Here is a 13,857-nt window from a genome sequence, read left to right on the forward strand (position 1 = left end):
ATAATGCTGCTGCTGATGCTACAGTTCATACTGCCTCCAACCCTTGGTTGTTTGCTATGAGTTTTGACACTTCCATTTCTCAACTTTGCCTTTAAAAGCATATCTGAATGTGAAGCATAAAAAGATACCATGTTTAATAGCTACAATTTCTTTTTCTTTACCAACACAATGAGTGCACCCATTAAAATACTGTCAATCATAACTTGTTTATAGCTAAACTAAACCTTCACACTAAAAATACAATTGGTTGACAGATGAGACTAGGACATCAACTGAATGCTTTAGTGGCAGCAAACAGAAATAACTTGCATGAATCACACATTTTATACTTTTGCATTAAAACATTTAATGACACAGAGTGGAGTATAAATTTTCATGAATCAGAATTTGCATATTACAATTCTATTCTGTATCTGATGACGTAAGCTGCCTTAAGGCTTTAATATGAACTTGTTTTTTGGGCCAAATAAGCCAAACCTGGAAGGCAACTTCTTTATTCATCAATATTAATATAAAAAGTATTTCACTCTAAAATACAAAAGACCTTCCATGACCTAGCTACTGCCAAACCTGTTACAATTAATACTATTACTGTACTTATCAATTTTTTTCATATGGCAAAAAGGTGACAACAGAATGCTTGTACCAAAAGAAAGAAAATTGTATGACCATCAAATATAGAAGACAGCATAGTATTGCGTTTCGATGTAATATTGGAGCTCCTAAAATTTATGACCTTTCACATAAAGAAAAAATGTTTTTTCTTTATGTGAAGGGTCATAAATTTTATAGCAAAATCCTCTTGTACTGAGCAGTGTTGCATTGAAAAACCTACACAAAACTCAGCTACCTCTGCAAAAAGCACAGCATAAATAAGTAATTTTTTTTATATCACTTGTCTAAATAGTATACAATAAACAGTAAATACCTGTACAGAATACTTTATGCAAATAACACAACAACAAGATGCCATTTAAAATTACAGAGCATCGGCATCTATAATATTTTGAAGAGATGGCCCAAATGACATACCAGCAAGTACCACAAATATTATACATACTGGGCTCCCTTTAGCATACAACTACAGGACATTATTCTTGGCAGTATTATGGACACGTATAATTCCATGTTTATAAATGAGTCACTTCACTTCAAGCAGACATTCATTTTACCTTTCATCATCACCTGCAATGCCGTGCAAAGTATAGGACACCTGTTAAATTCTGCCACTCGTTCCTTTTCTATACTTTCATCTCCGTAAATTTCCACTTATCTCCACCCTCTCAACTCACAGCTCTCATACTTAGGTCTGGGTCTTCCAATACTTCTTTTTCCACAGAAGCCCAACAGACAATTTACCTATATCAGGTGCACATCTCACATAGATTTGGGACTTCCGTAATTCCCTTACAGAGTCCTTTCTCAATCTACCCTACCATTCATTTCCAAATACCCTCTATTCTCCTGAAAAACTTAATTCTCAATTAAGTGTCTCACTGCCATACCTGAACCACATCTCTACAGCAGTACACATCATACTTTAGTACTTCTGTTTGGAATTTCAAGTCTTTTAGATTTCTAAATATTATTCAGCCTGGCTAATGCATAATTGCCTGTTTTGTCTTGCAATAAATTCCAACTCAAGAGAATCTATTTTGGATATCATTACCCTTCCACACATGAAGATTCATCTCATCAATCCTTTCTCCAACTAGTGTTAATTTGTCTCTGTCTGCATATTGTGCCTCTATTTCTGTTTTTCTTAGATTTATCTTAAGTCCCACCTTTTAGATGTATGTTGCATTCTATTAATACTTTAAAAATCTCATTGTTTTTTTTTTTTTCCTTTATGCTGAAAACAGCATCTGCACTGTCAAGCCTCAATTTATTATCACATTATTATTATTCTGATGATGATACCTGTTCATATGAAACAAGCATACAAGGGCCAGTGACTTGAAATTTAAGCATCCACAGAAGACTGTATGGTGTTCATTCGAAAGAAACTATAGGAGATAATAGGAAATACAGAAAGAAGAGCTCAGTTATGAGAAAGAAAAGATAATTAGCAAATTAACAAACATATACAAATGTAAATAAACATCACAAATTTTTAATCAATTTGTATTTTTCTTAACATACAAACCTGAGGTCTTTACATTGGGAAAAATCTCCCGAGCAGCTGGAATCAGGTTATGAAAAAATTAAAGTATCATATGATCAAGGTATGACGGAGTAATACATAGCATCAATCAATGAGGTGATGAAGTGGAGGGATCTCACCTCGATTGCCATATGGAAAGCTACGACGTATTAGTGTTCTTCTAGCCAAGGGAAACTGAATGAGGGGTGGCTGAGGTGGGCCATTAATGCAGACTTATTGGTGGGAGGAGAAGTACAGTATATGTTAGGACCGATTGGAGGTCTGCCACACCTGGGGCACACTTCCTGACCATTATTGGAGTATACGAATAGTTAAACGTCTCTGACTCAACAGAAAAAAGATTTGCTTAACAGCCAGACATCCAGGCTTGCAACACAATGGAAATATAAATTAAGATAAAAGGAGAATTGTTTTAGGGTAGAAATGCACAGCATGTTTGCTTGAACTTTCAGGGTTTTATGTGTACAACATCCTCAAGGAGATTGTTCCACAATCCAACGGAGTCAGGAACAAAACACCAAAGTTCAACAGTAAGGCATATTTAGTGCATACTGGTGCTGCTGTTCAGCAAATCTGGTCACTCTTTGGAGGCACTCTTTGGAGGAAAAGAGGATCAGGGATCAATTGTAACATTTAAAGGCCTCATAATCATTACCTGTTGCACCTGTTTCATTCAGGTATACAGTTTCCATTAATTTTACAAATGTAATACGAAAACCAGTGACCTGTGAATATACTGTACATAATGTTGGTCTGTGGATGCTGTCATATGCCTTTTCATAATTAACAAAAGCCACCAGAAGGGAAACACAAACATTTAATCAGGGCAATGACTGCCTTTCTAAAACCAGCTTCTTCATCCCTAAGTATTTCATCAATTTCTATTTCCAGCCTATTGAAGATGAGCATACTGATTATTTTCTTCACAACTGACGCAGGTGCAATATGTAACTCTATTGTTGTCATATTCAGTTATGTCACCTTTTCTGCAACCTTTGGTGGCTATGACTCCCAATTCCCAATTACTTCGTCTTGTTTCCTCAATCTATATTCTGCTCAAGTCTAATTATAAGTGTGGTATCATTCTTTTTTTTTCAGCTAAAAATATCTCCACATAATTCCAATATAGCCAGTTACTTCTCATCTCATAATTTCTTCATTATCAATATCACTTTAAAACCCATAAATTTATTCACTAGTATATTCAGGTCTTCCTCAGTTTCTAGATTGTAAAATTAACTCACATTTATTCCCAGTTACAACTCGAGTGAATAAAGGGAGTGCATAATGTACTGTGAAAATCACAAAGTGTGCATGTGTGTGTAGTATGTCAACCTGTGGCTTATAGGCTAGGCTACATTTGGTATATCCAACCTGCAGCACTAAAGACTAGGCTACCTTAACCCATCAAAACATTAGGCAATGATACAAACATCAAATAATTATCACAGGCTTTTAAAATATACACATCATAGGCTTAACATAACACACAGTAATTGCACTTGAAAATAAAGGAGAACTGAAAAAATACAAAGGTGAAAATAATCTGAGTAAACATGGATTTTACCACCAATCAACATACAGACTGACTGTTTTATCAACTGGTGAATACTGAAAATTGAAATTTTTCATCATATACAGTACTGTAAAACTGTGTGACATTTGTAATTTTAAATACATATACTGTACCTGTAGTTGCAAAACTATTTACAGACATTTCTGATCTGTACAGATCGCTTTGCTTATTCTGTGACAGTGGGGGTTGGAGAGAGGAGTGAAGTTAACTGATGAAGGAAACAGATGACTGAAAAAAATTGCATTCCTCTCTCAGTAGTGGTTGTTAATATGCACTTGAAATCCAATTTGTAATAGTAAACATTGAAAAAATGTGTATCACATAACCAACATGTGCACTGCTTGCACTTACAGTTTACACATGACCTGTTAAAAAGAGGGAATATCTGGGTGTTAAAAATGCAAAAGCAGCAGTTACCATATTATTTATCTCTAATTTCTTTTAATATGAAGTTCTGAATAAAATACATATTTTCTATAACTTCTTTCTCCTTAAAGTTTTGTTTTGAACTGATAGTTGTGTAACTCTCTGCATTCTCAATGGGATGGAAAAGGGGGGTGGGGTTCAGCAGACCAAATATAAATGACTGGCAATATAAAAGTTTTCCCCTAGCTGGCATCTGACAATTTTAAGTTGAACAAAATTCTGCTTAAGAATATATTTAGCTAGATCTAATCTAAAGAAAATGGAACTCTCATACAGTGATTAGATCTCCTGTAAACATAAACTGTTTGTGTTGGCAATAAAATGCCTACTTTTTCTGTGCTTACTGTTCCTTTTTACAATCTTTAGTTTCTTTTCTGTTACTGATTGTAAAATACACATGACACGTCACAGTATTTTATAAGCTGATAATTATGTAACTATCGCTATGATACTATGTGAATCTTAGCCCTAAGTTTTGATGTCATATTAACTAACACTGTGATACTGTGGGTATTGTAGTTGTAGGTGCAATTCAAGTGTTGGTAATAAAATGTGCATTTCTTCTATGTTTAATGTTCATCATTACTATACACTTTCTCTTCATTTAGCTTTTGCAGAAATCATTAAGTGAATATATTTCTATAGTAATATTACTGTATTTTGTTAACTCTCACATTTACAGTATTAGCTAACACTGAAGATTGTGAACCACAGTTCTTCTTTTGATGCAGTTCATTTGGCAGAAATAATGCCTATTCTTTCCTTTTTCATCATGATAGAACCTTTCTTTAATTAATTCCTTGATAATTTTAAGTGTGTATAAACACGTCTCAAATAACACACCATAAAATTTTTTAATATGTTAAATACTTGTGTCCATAATGTCTCATGTAATATTCCATAAAATTATTTAATGTGATAAAAACTATGTTAATATTTACTTTGATGTATGTAGTATAATAAAATTGTTCTGATCTAAGTGTAATTGTGGACTTCCTATACCAGGCCTCTTGCTGAACAGTTTATGACAAAATCCTGGTATTTTGGGGAAAAAGTTGTACTGTAGTTAAACATAACACAACGTAAAATATAGTTTGGGGGTTATCTCTCCAAAATTCGAACTCTTCACTAATCTGCACTCTTCAGTGGGTAACTAAATATTCAGTTGGTCAGTGGCTGCACTGAGAGAAGGCTGTTCATTCTGTGAAAAACTGAGGGGGAAGATGAGCTTAAAATTCTCAAAAGAATATTAGGATATTCTTTCACTAACTGAATGCTCAATATAATGACAAAAAAATGTCTATAGGGATTATTAAATTAGGTTTGTAACCACTCAAGATTCCAAATATGAAGCATAATCCACAGGGTCTTAACCTGATTGCTTTGAAAAGAGCTTTAAGGAGAAGGCTAATTCAATAGCACTAAGTGGGTTTTGCTAAATGAACATTTCCCGAGAAGGTCCACAGGGTATGCACAATTTGATTACCTGTAATCTTGGCTGGATTTCGAATCTGTCAATTTGAGGCACTGTTGTTCATAAATGGTGGAAAACTAATTTCAGAAGAGATCCACTACTGACAGCCTTGACTCCATCATCAAAACTTGACAAAAGCATTACTGTAAGCAACACACATTCTAAGAGGCATGAGCTCTAAAATGTACCAGTTTTCCTAACGAACATTCTCAATCCCTTTGTAAATCAAGTCTAAGATATATAATCATGGTGGCCAGCAAAATATAGAAGTGGTAAACCTATTAAGAATAAAGTAGGGGCATGTCCATAGGCACTGTACTATGATGAACATTTTGTGGATCTACCAAAGCAGGTATTCAGTGAATAGACTAGGGGCCCCAGATGACAACCAAATTTCTGTCCCCAACTTGAGATGAGATTTCCAGTACCATACCACAAAAATGAGTGATACAGTCCACAAGTTTTGCTGCCTCTTACCTACCAGAAGAGCATGGGGTTCGGGTGTTTTTTTCACTATCATTCCTAAAAACCAAACCTGAAGCTTGTCCTCCATAAAAAAATTCAAAACATCTCCAAAAAGATCCTTGCACTGGTAGTGAAAATTTACAACCAAGTGATTTGTACATTAACAAACTGTCAAACGACTGGCTACGTCAGGTAAAAGAAAAAAAAAAATTGCATAAATGCTTCAATCATTTTCATTCACTTTGTGACAAAACCTCATATATATCACTTGTAAATACAACTCGGTAAAACAATCGCTTAACTCAAATGCACTTTAGACTACCTTGTCCCATTAAATTAAATCATCTCTTCTCTCGTGCATTGAATGCTATAATACAACTTATGGTCATACATGGGCAAGATCTCAAAAAATTCAGGTCTGGATATGATACAAAGGGACAGGGAACCAGTGGTCATAGCAGTGATGAAATGAAGCAGGTAGGCCCAGGAAATCATAAATGAAGGCCTAAACCAAATGGAAATTTTAGCAGGAAGTGTGGAGAACTCATTTGATATCCAGCAGCTGCTAGTGCCCCCCCACCCCCCCCCAAGCCAAATTTGTACAGATAATGACGTGAAATAATTTGCTAATAAAATAGGCATTGTATAGATTTTATAAATTTTACTTTCAAACCTAACTTTTTCATTTAATCATTGAAACATTCCCCTTTCCTTACTAACAACTATTCAAATTACTGAGTTATGGTTAAATATTTTACAACCAGGAAAATTATGAATAAAATAAAGTTAACTGAATGGAGAGGACTACTGTATAATGCTATTCAAGTAGGCATTGTGTGGATATTATATACTTTACATCAAACCTTTTTTATTGAATCATTTAATCATTGAAACATATCATCCCTTTCCTTATCATCAATCTTTCAAATTACTGTAGTATGGCTAAAGATAATATAATAAGGAAAAGTGTGAAAAAATACAGGAAACTGAATGGAGAAGACTACTGTACAAAAATCTGAATGGCAAGATTCCTGGCTGGAGTGCAATGAAAACCCATTTCATGAAGGGGTCAAGAGTAAATGTTACATGCAGGCCTAGTACAATTGAAATCTCAAGGAATGAGAGTCTGTCAAGGCACCAATCATGAGAATGGCAAACAACTGTGAATAAACAGAGTATAAAATGCCTCAGAATGTGGGATGTCAAGGAGAAAAGTGCCTTCTATGAAAAACAGCATGTAAAATATTCTGTTTTAATTAAAAAAATTTACTTTTACCATTCTTCAAGGTGGGATGGGGGGGAGGGGGTTATTGCTGTTTAAACAGGTTACTGCTACAGACACACATTGAAGGAAAAGGTTTTGGCATAAACACATGGAAATCTCATTTCCTATTATATAAACTACTAGCTGACAAATTATTGGGCTTGGGTTAAGTACACCTTGTGCTGGGCAAATAATAAAAATTTATTGGCAAAACAAAGTTCAAGTATGCATGGGTTACAACCAGCTATAATCTAACTGGGGCAGGCATCATTTGAATGACAATATTCTTTCTAGTAAGAAGTACCTACATATCAGTCTAATCATGTACTATTTTAATGATTAAAAATGAAGGCTAATAGCTTGGTTAGTCTAAGAAGGTAATTACTGCTTAAGCTAGGCTTAAAAATGGGCAACACTACCCTACACATTGGGTCTACTGAAAAGCGTAATCTACGCCTATTATAATAATTAATAGATTAAGATATTCTGGTCTCTTCCTATAGGACAGGTAAAAGATCATATCTACAAATAAAATCAATTGACCACAGGTCTTGGTGTATTAGTACTGTACTATGCCTAATTAAAGTTATACAGGTGGAAGGGGGGGAGGGGATCTCACTACATGAGGGGACCCTGGTCATGGAGAATGCTGCATCCTACCAAGAGATACAGATATAGGCCTATTCTTGGCATGTCATTCTAGTGATGTGTGTCTTGACCCTGACAACCATGTCAAGGTCTAAGCAAAGATGGGATAGGTATATAAACATCATGTAAACATGACTGAAATGCTTTGGATTAGACTAACCTGTTAATATTAAATAAAATAAAATCTATATATGCCTATATTTACAATGACGTAGCAGTTGGATGGGCATAACGTTCAAGACTTGGCCTTGCTTAAATATTAGTTAACTAAACTCGAGATTTATGGCCTGTCGAAATATTTCAGTAAAATGAAGTTTGCAATTAACTGATCCGTTTCTTACAAAACAATTCCGGCGTAAGCGCTTCTAAAGTGACCCAATCCACGGGCCATCGGAGAGCCCGAACTCAGCATAGGCCTAGGCCGCAGCCTACCTTGCGATAGAATGGGCCCGTCGTCGACGTAAGTTGCCTACGTGACATATACCGCTATCTCTCACTCCATTCAACTGCAATAAGCGCCATTCGAACCTCGCCAGCACCGACAAACAAACAAAAGAGGTGGAAATCGTCAGAGAAAGGTCGAGCGACAACGGCAGGTAAGAATCGGTCAACATGACCGAAGAGTTCTTCGGCCAGAGGAAGAGCCGACTGACGCTCGGGGGTCGGAACCCCCTTCTCCGACCTCACCACCACTCGTATTTACCTTATTTCTACCCTTAAAGTAACACATGCAATGACAGGGAAAACATGGGCAAACTCATTACACACCATTGGCGGAGTAGGCGAGTCCAGGTTAAGGTTAAATATTGCGTATATATATCCCGATGGCGATGATAGCTTGGCGAGTGAAATAGTCCCAAGCTCTGGCAATTTTTTTTTACTTGCGATCCAACTTTACTCTCTTTCACCGTCACATTTCTCACTTTGCTTACTTCCACAGTCACAGCGATAAGTTCCTTTCACTCGCTAGACACAGCGTTATCAAAATATATCCAGCGCAACACCAAGAACTTGTGTCTTAACTACGGCCAAGCGAACGTCACTGGCACCATTATACACCATTTTGTGAAAATAGATTTTCAGACTCGATATTCACTTGTAAGCGATCATTTGCACTGCAATCTGTTCCTGGATGACTACACTTCCTTTCACACACCGTCATATCGGCGTAGCTTACCTGTTATTAAGGTAAATCCAAACATGATTGTGAAATATTACAGACTCCATTAAACAATAACATTCGCCGCCATTTGCAATGTCTTGTTTACGCATGCGCTGATCAATCTCTGAGGCCTGATGGGAGAGGTGCTTTAGGAGATGTCTCTTTCTCACTTGACTTTGTCATTACGAACGATCGCCTCCTCAATTACTTTTATTTTAATCAGTATATCTTCATTATATATATTAATTTCATTCTGTTACGGTTATCTAATCCATATAGCCCCTTTGAGTGCCGAAACACGAAATTATTGTAAATATGAAACAGACGTGCCCTGATGGCTGTCGCGAGAAAGCTGGTTGCTGATTGGTTGACATGGTGAGTAATGCGATATCTCATTGGTTGGAAAGCAAACTTTGTACTTCACTTCTCGGACAACAAAGCTGAATAAAATAATTATACATAGCGGATTTTATGATTGATTTATCATTTAGAATAGCTTATGAACATTATCTGATTATATTAATAATACTTTCAGCCATTCATTCCATAACGGCCCTTAAAGTGTCAGGTTGCAGCAGCAGGTGCATTTTTCCACACTTGATACTAGTAAATTTATTCTTCATTGATACAACACCTACAAGCAGAATGAATGGAATTACACGAAAATCTAAATCAAATAATAGTTGGCTTATACTGGTTTGCGTTACGTCATTACTGCCTACGGGATGAGCCGAAAGTGTGAATAATACCTTTTGTGCAGCCCGGTTTTTAATTATAACCATCACAAAAGAATAAATTTTATAACATATACAACGCATGTTGGTCAGTAAAAGTCCGATGGGAATCAAAGCTAATTAACAGGTATAGTCCCATTTTCAATGACAGATTTTAAATGTAGCGCCCTGACCGCAGAGAAAGGAAATGCTGCTCGGCCCTAAGAGCTACGAAAGCTTTGTCCGTAAAACTCGGCAAAGTGTTTTTCAAAATGAGAAACATTTCGGAATATGGTTAGCGTGTACTCTTGATTTGTACATGGACCCACTAGCAACTAGTGCATGATCAAGTTTATTTTAGTTCATGATAATGATGTGAAGCAAAATGAGCGTCGACCATGCGAATCAGCGTTGGTATAGCTTTGTTTTGACTTCACTCACTTTTTTTATTGAACAAAAAAATGCCACTTTTAGGAGGTGCCATAAAAAGAAAATCTGATTTAGTTTCTTTCTCTGTAACTCTAAATCGAGTCTGCTCTCATAATGCCCACCATGGTGTTAAGGTATTACGTGAATTTCTCTCTCTCTCTCTCTCTCTCTCTCTCTCTCTCTCTCTCTCTCTCTCTCTCTCTCCACCAGAACAATTATATCAGTCACCCCTCCATCGATTACGCCAACGAAAATGTAAGTCCAAACAGGAAATACTAGAACGAGTGGGTAGAAATCTATAATAGAATCTTAATCGTGTTTATTTTCAGCGCTATTTTAATTTCATCCATTAAATTAAAATAAAATATTAGTAGAATACCTTGGTACGATATTCTTTAAAAGCTTCACCTGCTCCCAGGTCATGATTCCAGGTTCAGGAACACGTGTATTTTACCAAGCATCATGTATGAATGGATTGTGAACACGCACATATGCAGTGTACTGTCATGCACGCCGCATGTAGAGACGTACATAAGAATGTCTGTTAATAACAAGACGGCAAAAAGCACGACAAACGGTTACGTAAGCTTTTCGAATCAACTTATTCAGTTTCCGTTATGGCGATTAGAAATCTATTTTTGAAGTTCATCAAATCATTGCTATTTTATCACTTCTCTCGGAGTAGATGATAGCGCGTATATATGTGCTCCTTTCGTGTTTTGGAGTTACCCATCCAAGCACTGATCAGGCCCAACAATGCTTAACTTCACCAATCGAACAGCAGTTGCAGTGCAAAACACCCACAGACTATATATATAGTTTGGTTGAAATTGCTCAGTGCGTTCCAGAGTTATGCTGGAACATACACACAGACATACATCCATTTATATATATATATATATATATATATATATATATATATATATATATATATATATATATAATATATATATATATATATATATATAACATTTCTCCAAATGGTATGAAGAATTCGAGAAGTTAATAGGACATTGTGGCTATTAACACTACACACACACACACAAACACACACACACACACACACAATATATATATATATATATATATATATATATATATATATATATATATATATATATATATATATGTAGTATATATCAAAGAAGTTAATATGGCATTGTGGCTATTACCATTACACACATATACATATGTAATATATATATATATATATATATATATATATATATATATATATATATATATATATATATATATATATATGTGTGTGTGTGTGTGTGTGTGTGTGTGTGTGTGTGTGTAATGGTAATAGTAATAGCCACAATGCCATATTAACTTCTTGATATATATATATATATTGTATATATATCAAGAAGTTAATATGGCATTGTAATATTACCATTACACACACACGCATATATATATATATATATATATATATATATATATATATATATATATATATATTACATATGTATATGTGTGTAATGGTAATAGCCACAATGCCATATTAACATAATACTGCCATATTAATATATATTATATATATATATACTATATATATATATATATATGTGTGTGTGTGTGTGTGTGTGTGTGTGTGTGTGTGTGTGCACGTGCATGTGTGTGTCTGTAATGGTAATAGCCACAATGTCCTATTAACTTCTCGAATTTTTCACACCGTTTGGAGAAATTATAGTATATATATATATATATATATATATATATATATATATATATATATATATATATATATATATATATATATATATATGGATGGATGTATGTATGTGTGTATGTTCCAGCATAACTCTGAAACGCACTGAGCAATTTCAACCAAATTAGGTATACATATGACTTATTATCTCAAAAAGAATACTGTGGGAGTAAAAGACATCACTAGCTCCAAAGGGCACCAAAGGGGTGTGGGTGGAAAGGGCTTCCCTGAAACGGAGCTGGTTCTGCCTGTAGATTTAGCAACTGAATAAATTCTTCAGGTTCATCATACCTCATTGGAAAAGAATACTGTTGGGGGGTAAGACATCACTGGCACCAAAGGGGGTGGGAGTGTGAAGAGGGTGACATGTAAAAATAACCGAAAACGACAGATACTAGTGTCTAATCCATAGTTTTCGAGGTCACTGAGATGAATAGTCACACTCCTGATGCCCTTTAAGTCCAAGTTCAGCCCCGATAGTAAGGGGGTGAGAGGGGGTGAAAAATAAAATGTCAAAAATGACAGATGTTAGTTCTAATCCATAGTTGTCAATGTCACCGTGATGAGGTTAAGTTAAGTATACCTTAGTTTTACCAGACCACTGAGCTGATTAACAGCTCTCCTAGGGCTGGCCCGGTGAATGGTCATATGCCCGATGCCTCTTAAGTCCAAGTGCAGCCCCCATAGGAATGTAGGATGAGAAGAGGTGAAATATAAAATGTCAAAAATGTTGGGCAATGTAATTGAAGCAACTATCTTAACAGGAAATGGAGAGAGTGAGAGAGGGTGAGAGGGAGAGGAAATGAAAGAGAGAGTAGAGGGGGTGGTAGGGAGGAGAGAGAGAGAGAGAGAGAGAGAGTAGAGGGGGTGTTAGGGAGGAGAAAGAGGGAACGAGTAAGGGTGAGTTGGAGAGAGAGAGAGAGAGAGAAAGAGAGGGTTTATCGACTGTCATTCAGAGTTTTCCCGGGCAGCGCCAGGTTGGTCAGCTAGTATATTGTAAATATCTATTCATATATAAATACACCTGAGTCTGCTGAGTGTATGTGGCTCCAATGTATTCTCTTTATGAACTATAGTACTATTAAAGGAACGATTTTTAGTTGGTTTTTTTTTCCGTGGAGGAAGTGCAGCAATATTCCGGAAATTATGACTTATTTCGTAAATCTGTTTTTTCATCTTTATATTGACCTCGTTCTGGGCTCGTCATCGGTGAAATCATTAGTATTTTCTGTATTCATTATTTTAGCCCCTTATCTCTTTGCTCAGGTGTACAATATTTACGTGGAAGTTCGCGAAGCAAGGTTTCGTTCTTTCGGAAAATAATAATAATAATAATAATAATAATAATAATAATAATAATAATAATAATAATAATAATAATAATAACGAAGAAAGGCTTAAGACGACTAATATATTCACATACATAGTTTTTTATGAACTATTCGATCAGGCTAATTCATAAAAATATTACCGGGCAAGAGTTCAATAGATTTTCCTTGAACGTATGGATGAGGTGATCTTTCAGTGCCATTTGTCGGTTATTTTAGGACTTCCCTACCCCCATCACGGTCCTATTGCGTTACCATTTTGAAAGTTGATGTCTCCTCCAGTAAAAAGCGGTTAATGTTAAAGTCATGGTTATTAGGGGTCTGATATAAATAACGGTATTATTACTGTCATTGTTATTCAAAATCTACAACTATTCGCTATGCAAATCCTACAAGGTCCCTAATTTGTAAAACAGCCTTTTATAAGACAGGATATTGTTATATGAATAAGGAACAAAACAGAACAAAAATGGAAGGAGATTACAGCACAG

The 13,857-nt window shown here is 35.5% G+C and overlaps 1 protein-coding gene across 2 annotated transcripts in view; it reads right to left on the reverse strand.

The window, feature by feature from the left end:
* The window catches only part of LOC136835030 (streptococcal hemagglutinin-like), a 65,511-nt gene extending 56,206 nt beyond the window's left edge, over positions 1-9,305 (reverse strand). The window contains exon 1 of one of the 2 annotated variants that reach the window (XM_067098108.1): positions 8,786-9,305. Coding sequence is in view for 1 of the 2 variants with exons in the window: in XM_067098107.1 (XP_066954208.1) it covers positions 9,195-9,219 (25 nt within the window). In the remaining variant the exon portion in view is untranslated. The remainder of the gene's footprint in view (positions 1-8,785) is intronic. The other variant, XM_067098107.1, reaches the window with a different exon arrangement.
* Between the last annotated feature and the right edge of the window lie 4,552 nt (positions 9,306-13,857).

The sequence above is a fragment of the Macrobrachium rosenbergii genome, chromosome 54, assembly GCF_040412425.1.
Source record: "Macrobrachium rosenbergii isolate ZJJX-2024 chromosome 54, ASM4041242v1, whole genome shotgun sequence".
NCBI classification, from domain to species: domain Eukaryota; kingdom Metazoa; phylum Arthropoda; class Malacostraca; order Decapoda; family Palaemonidae; genus Macrobrachium; species Macrobrachium rosenbergii.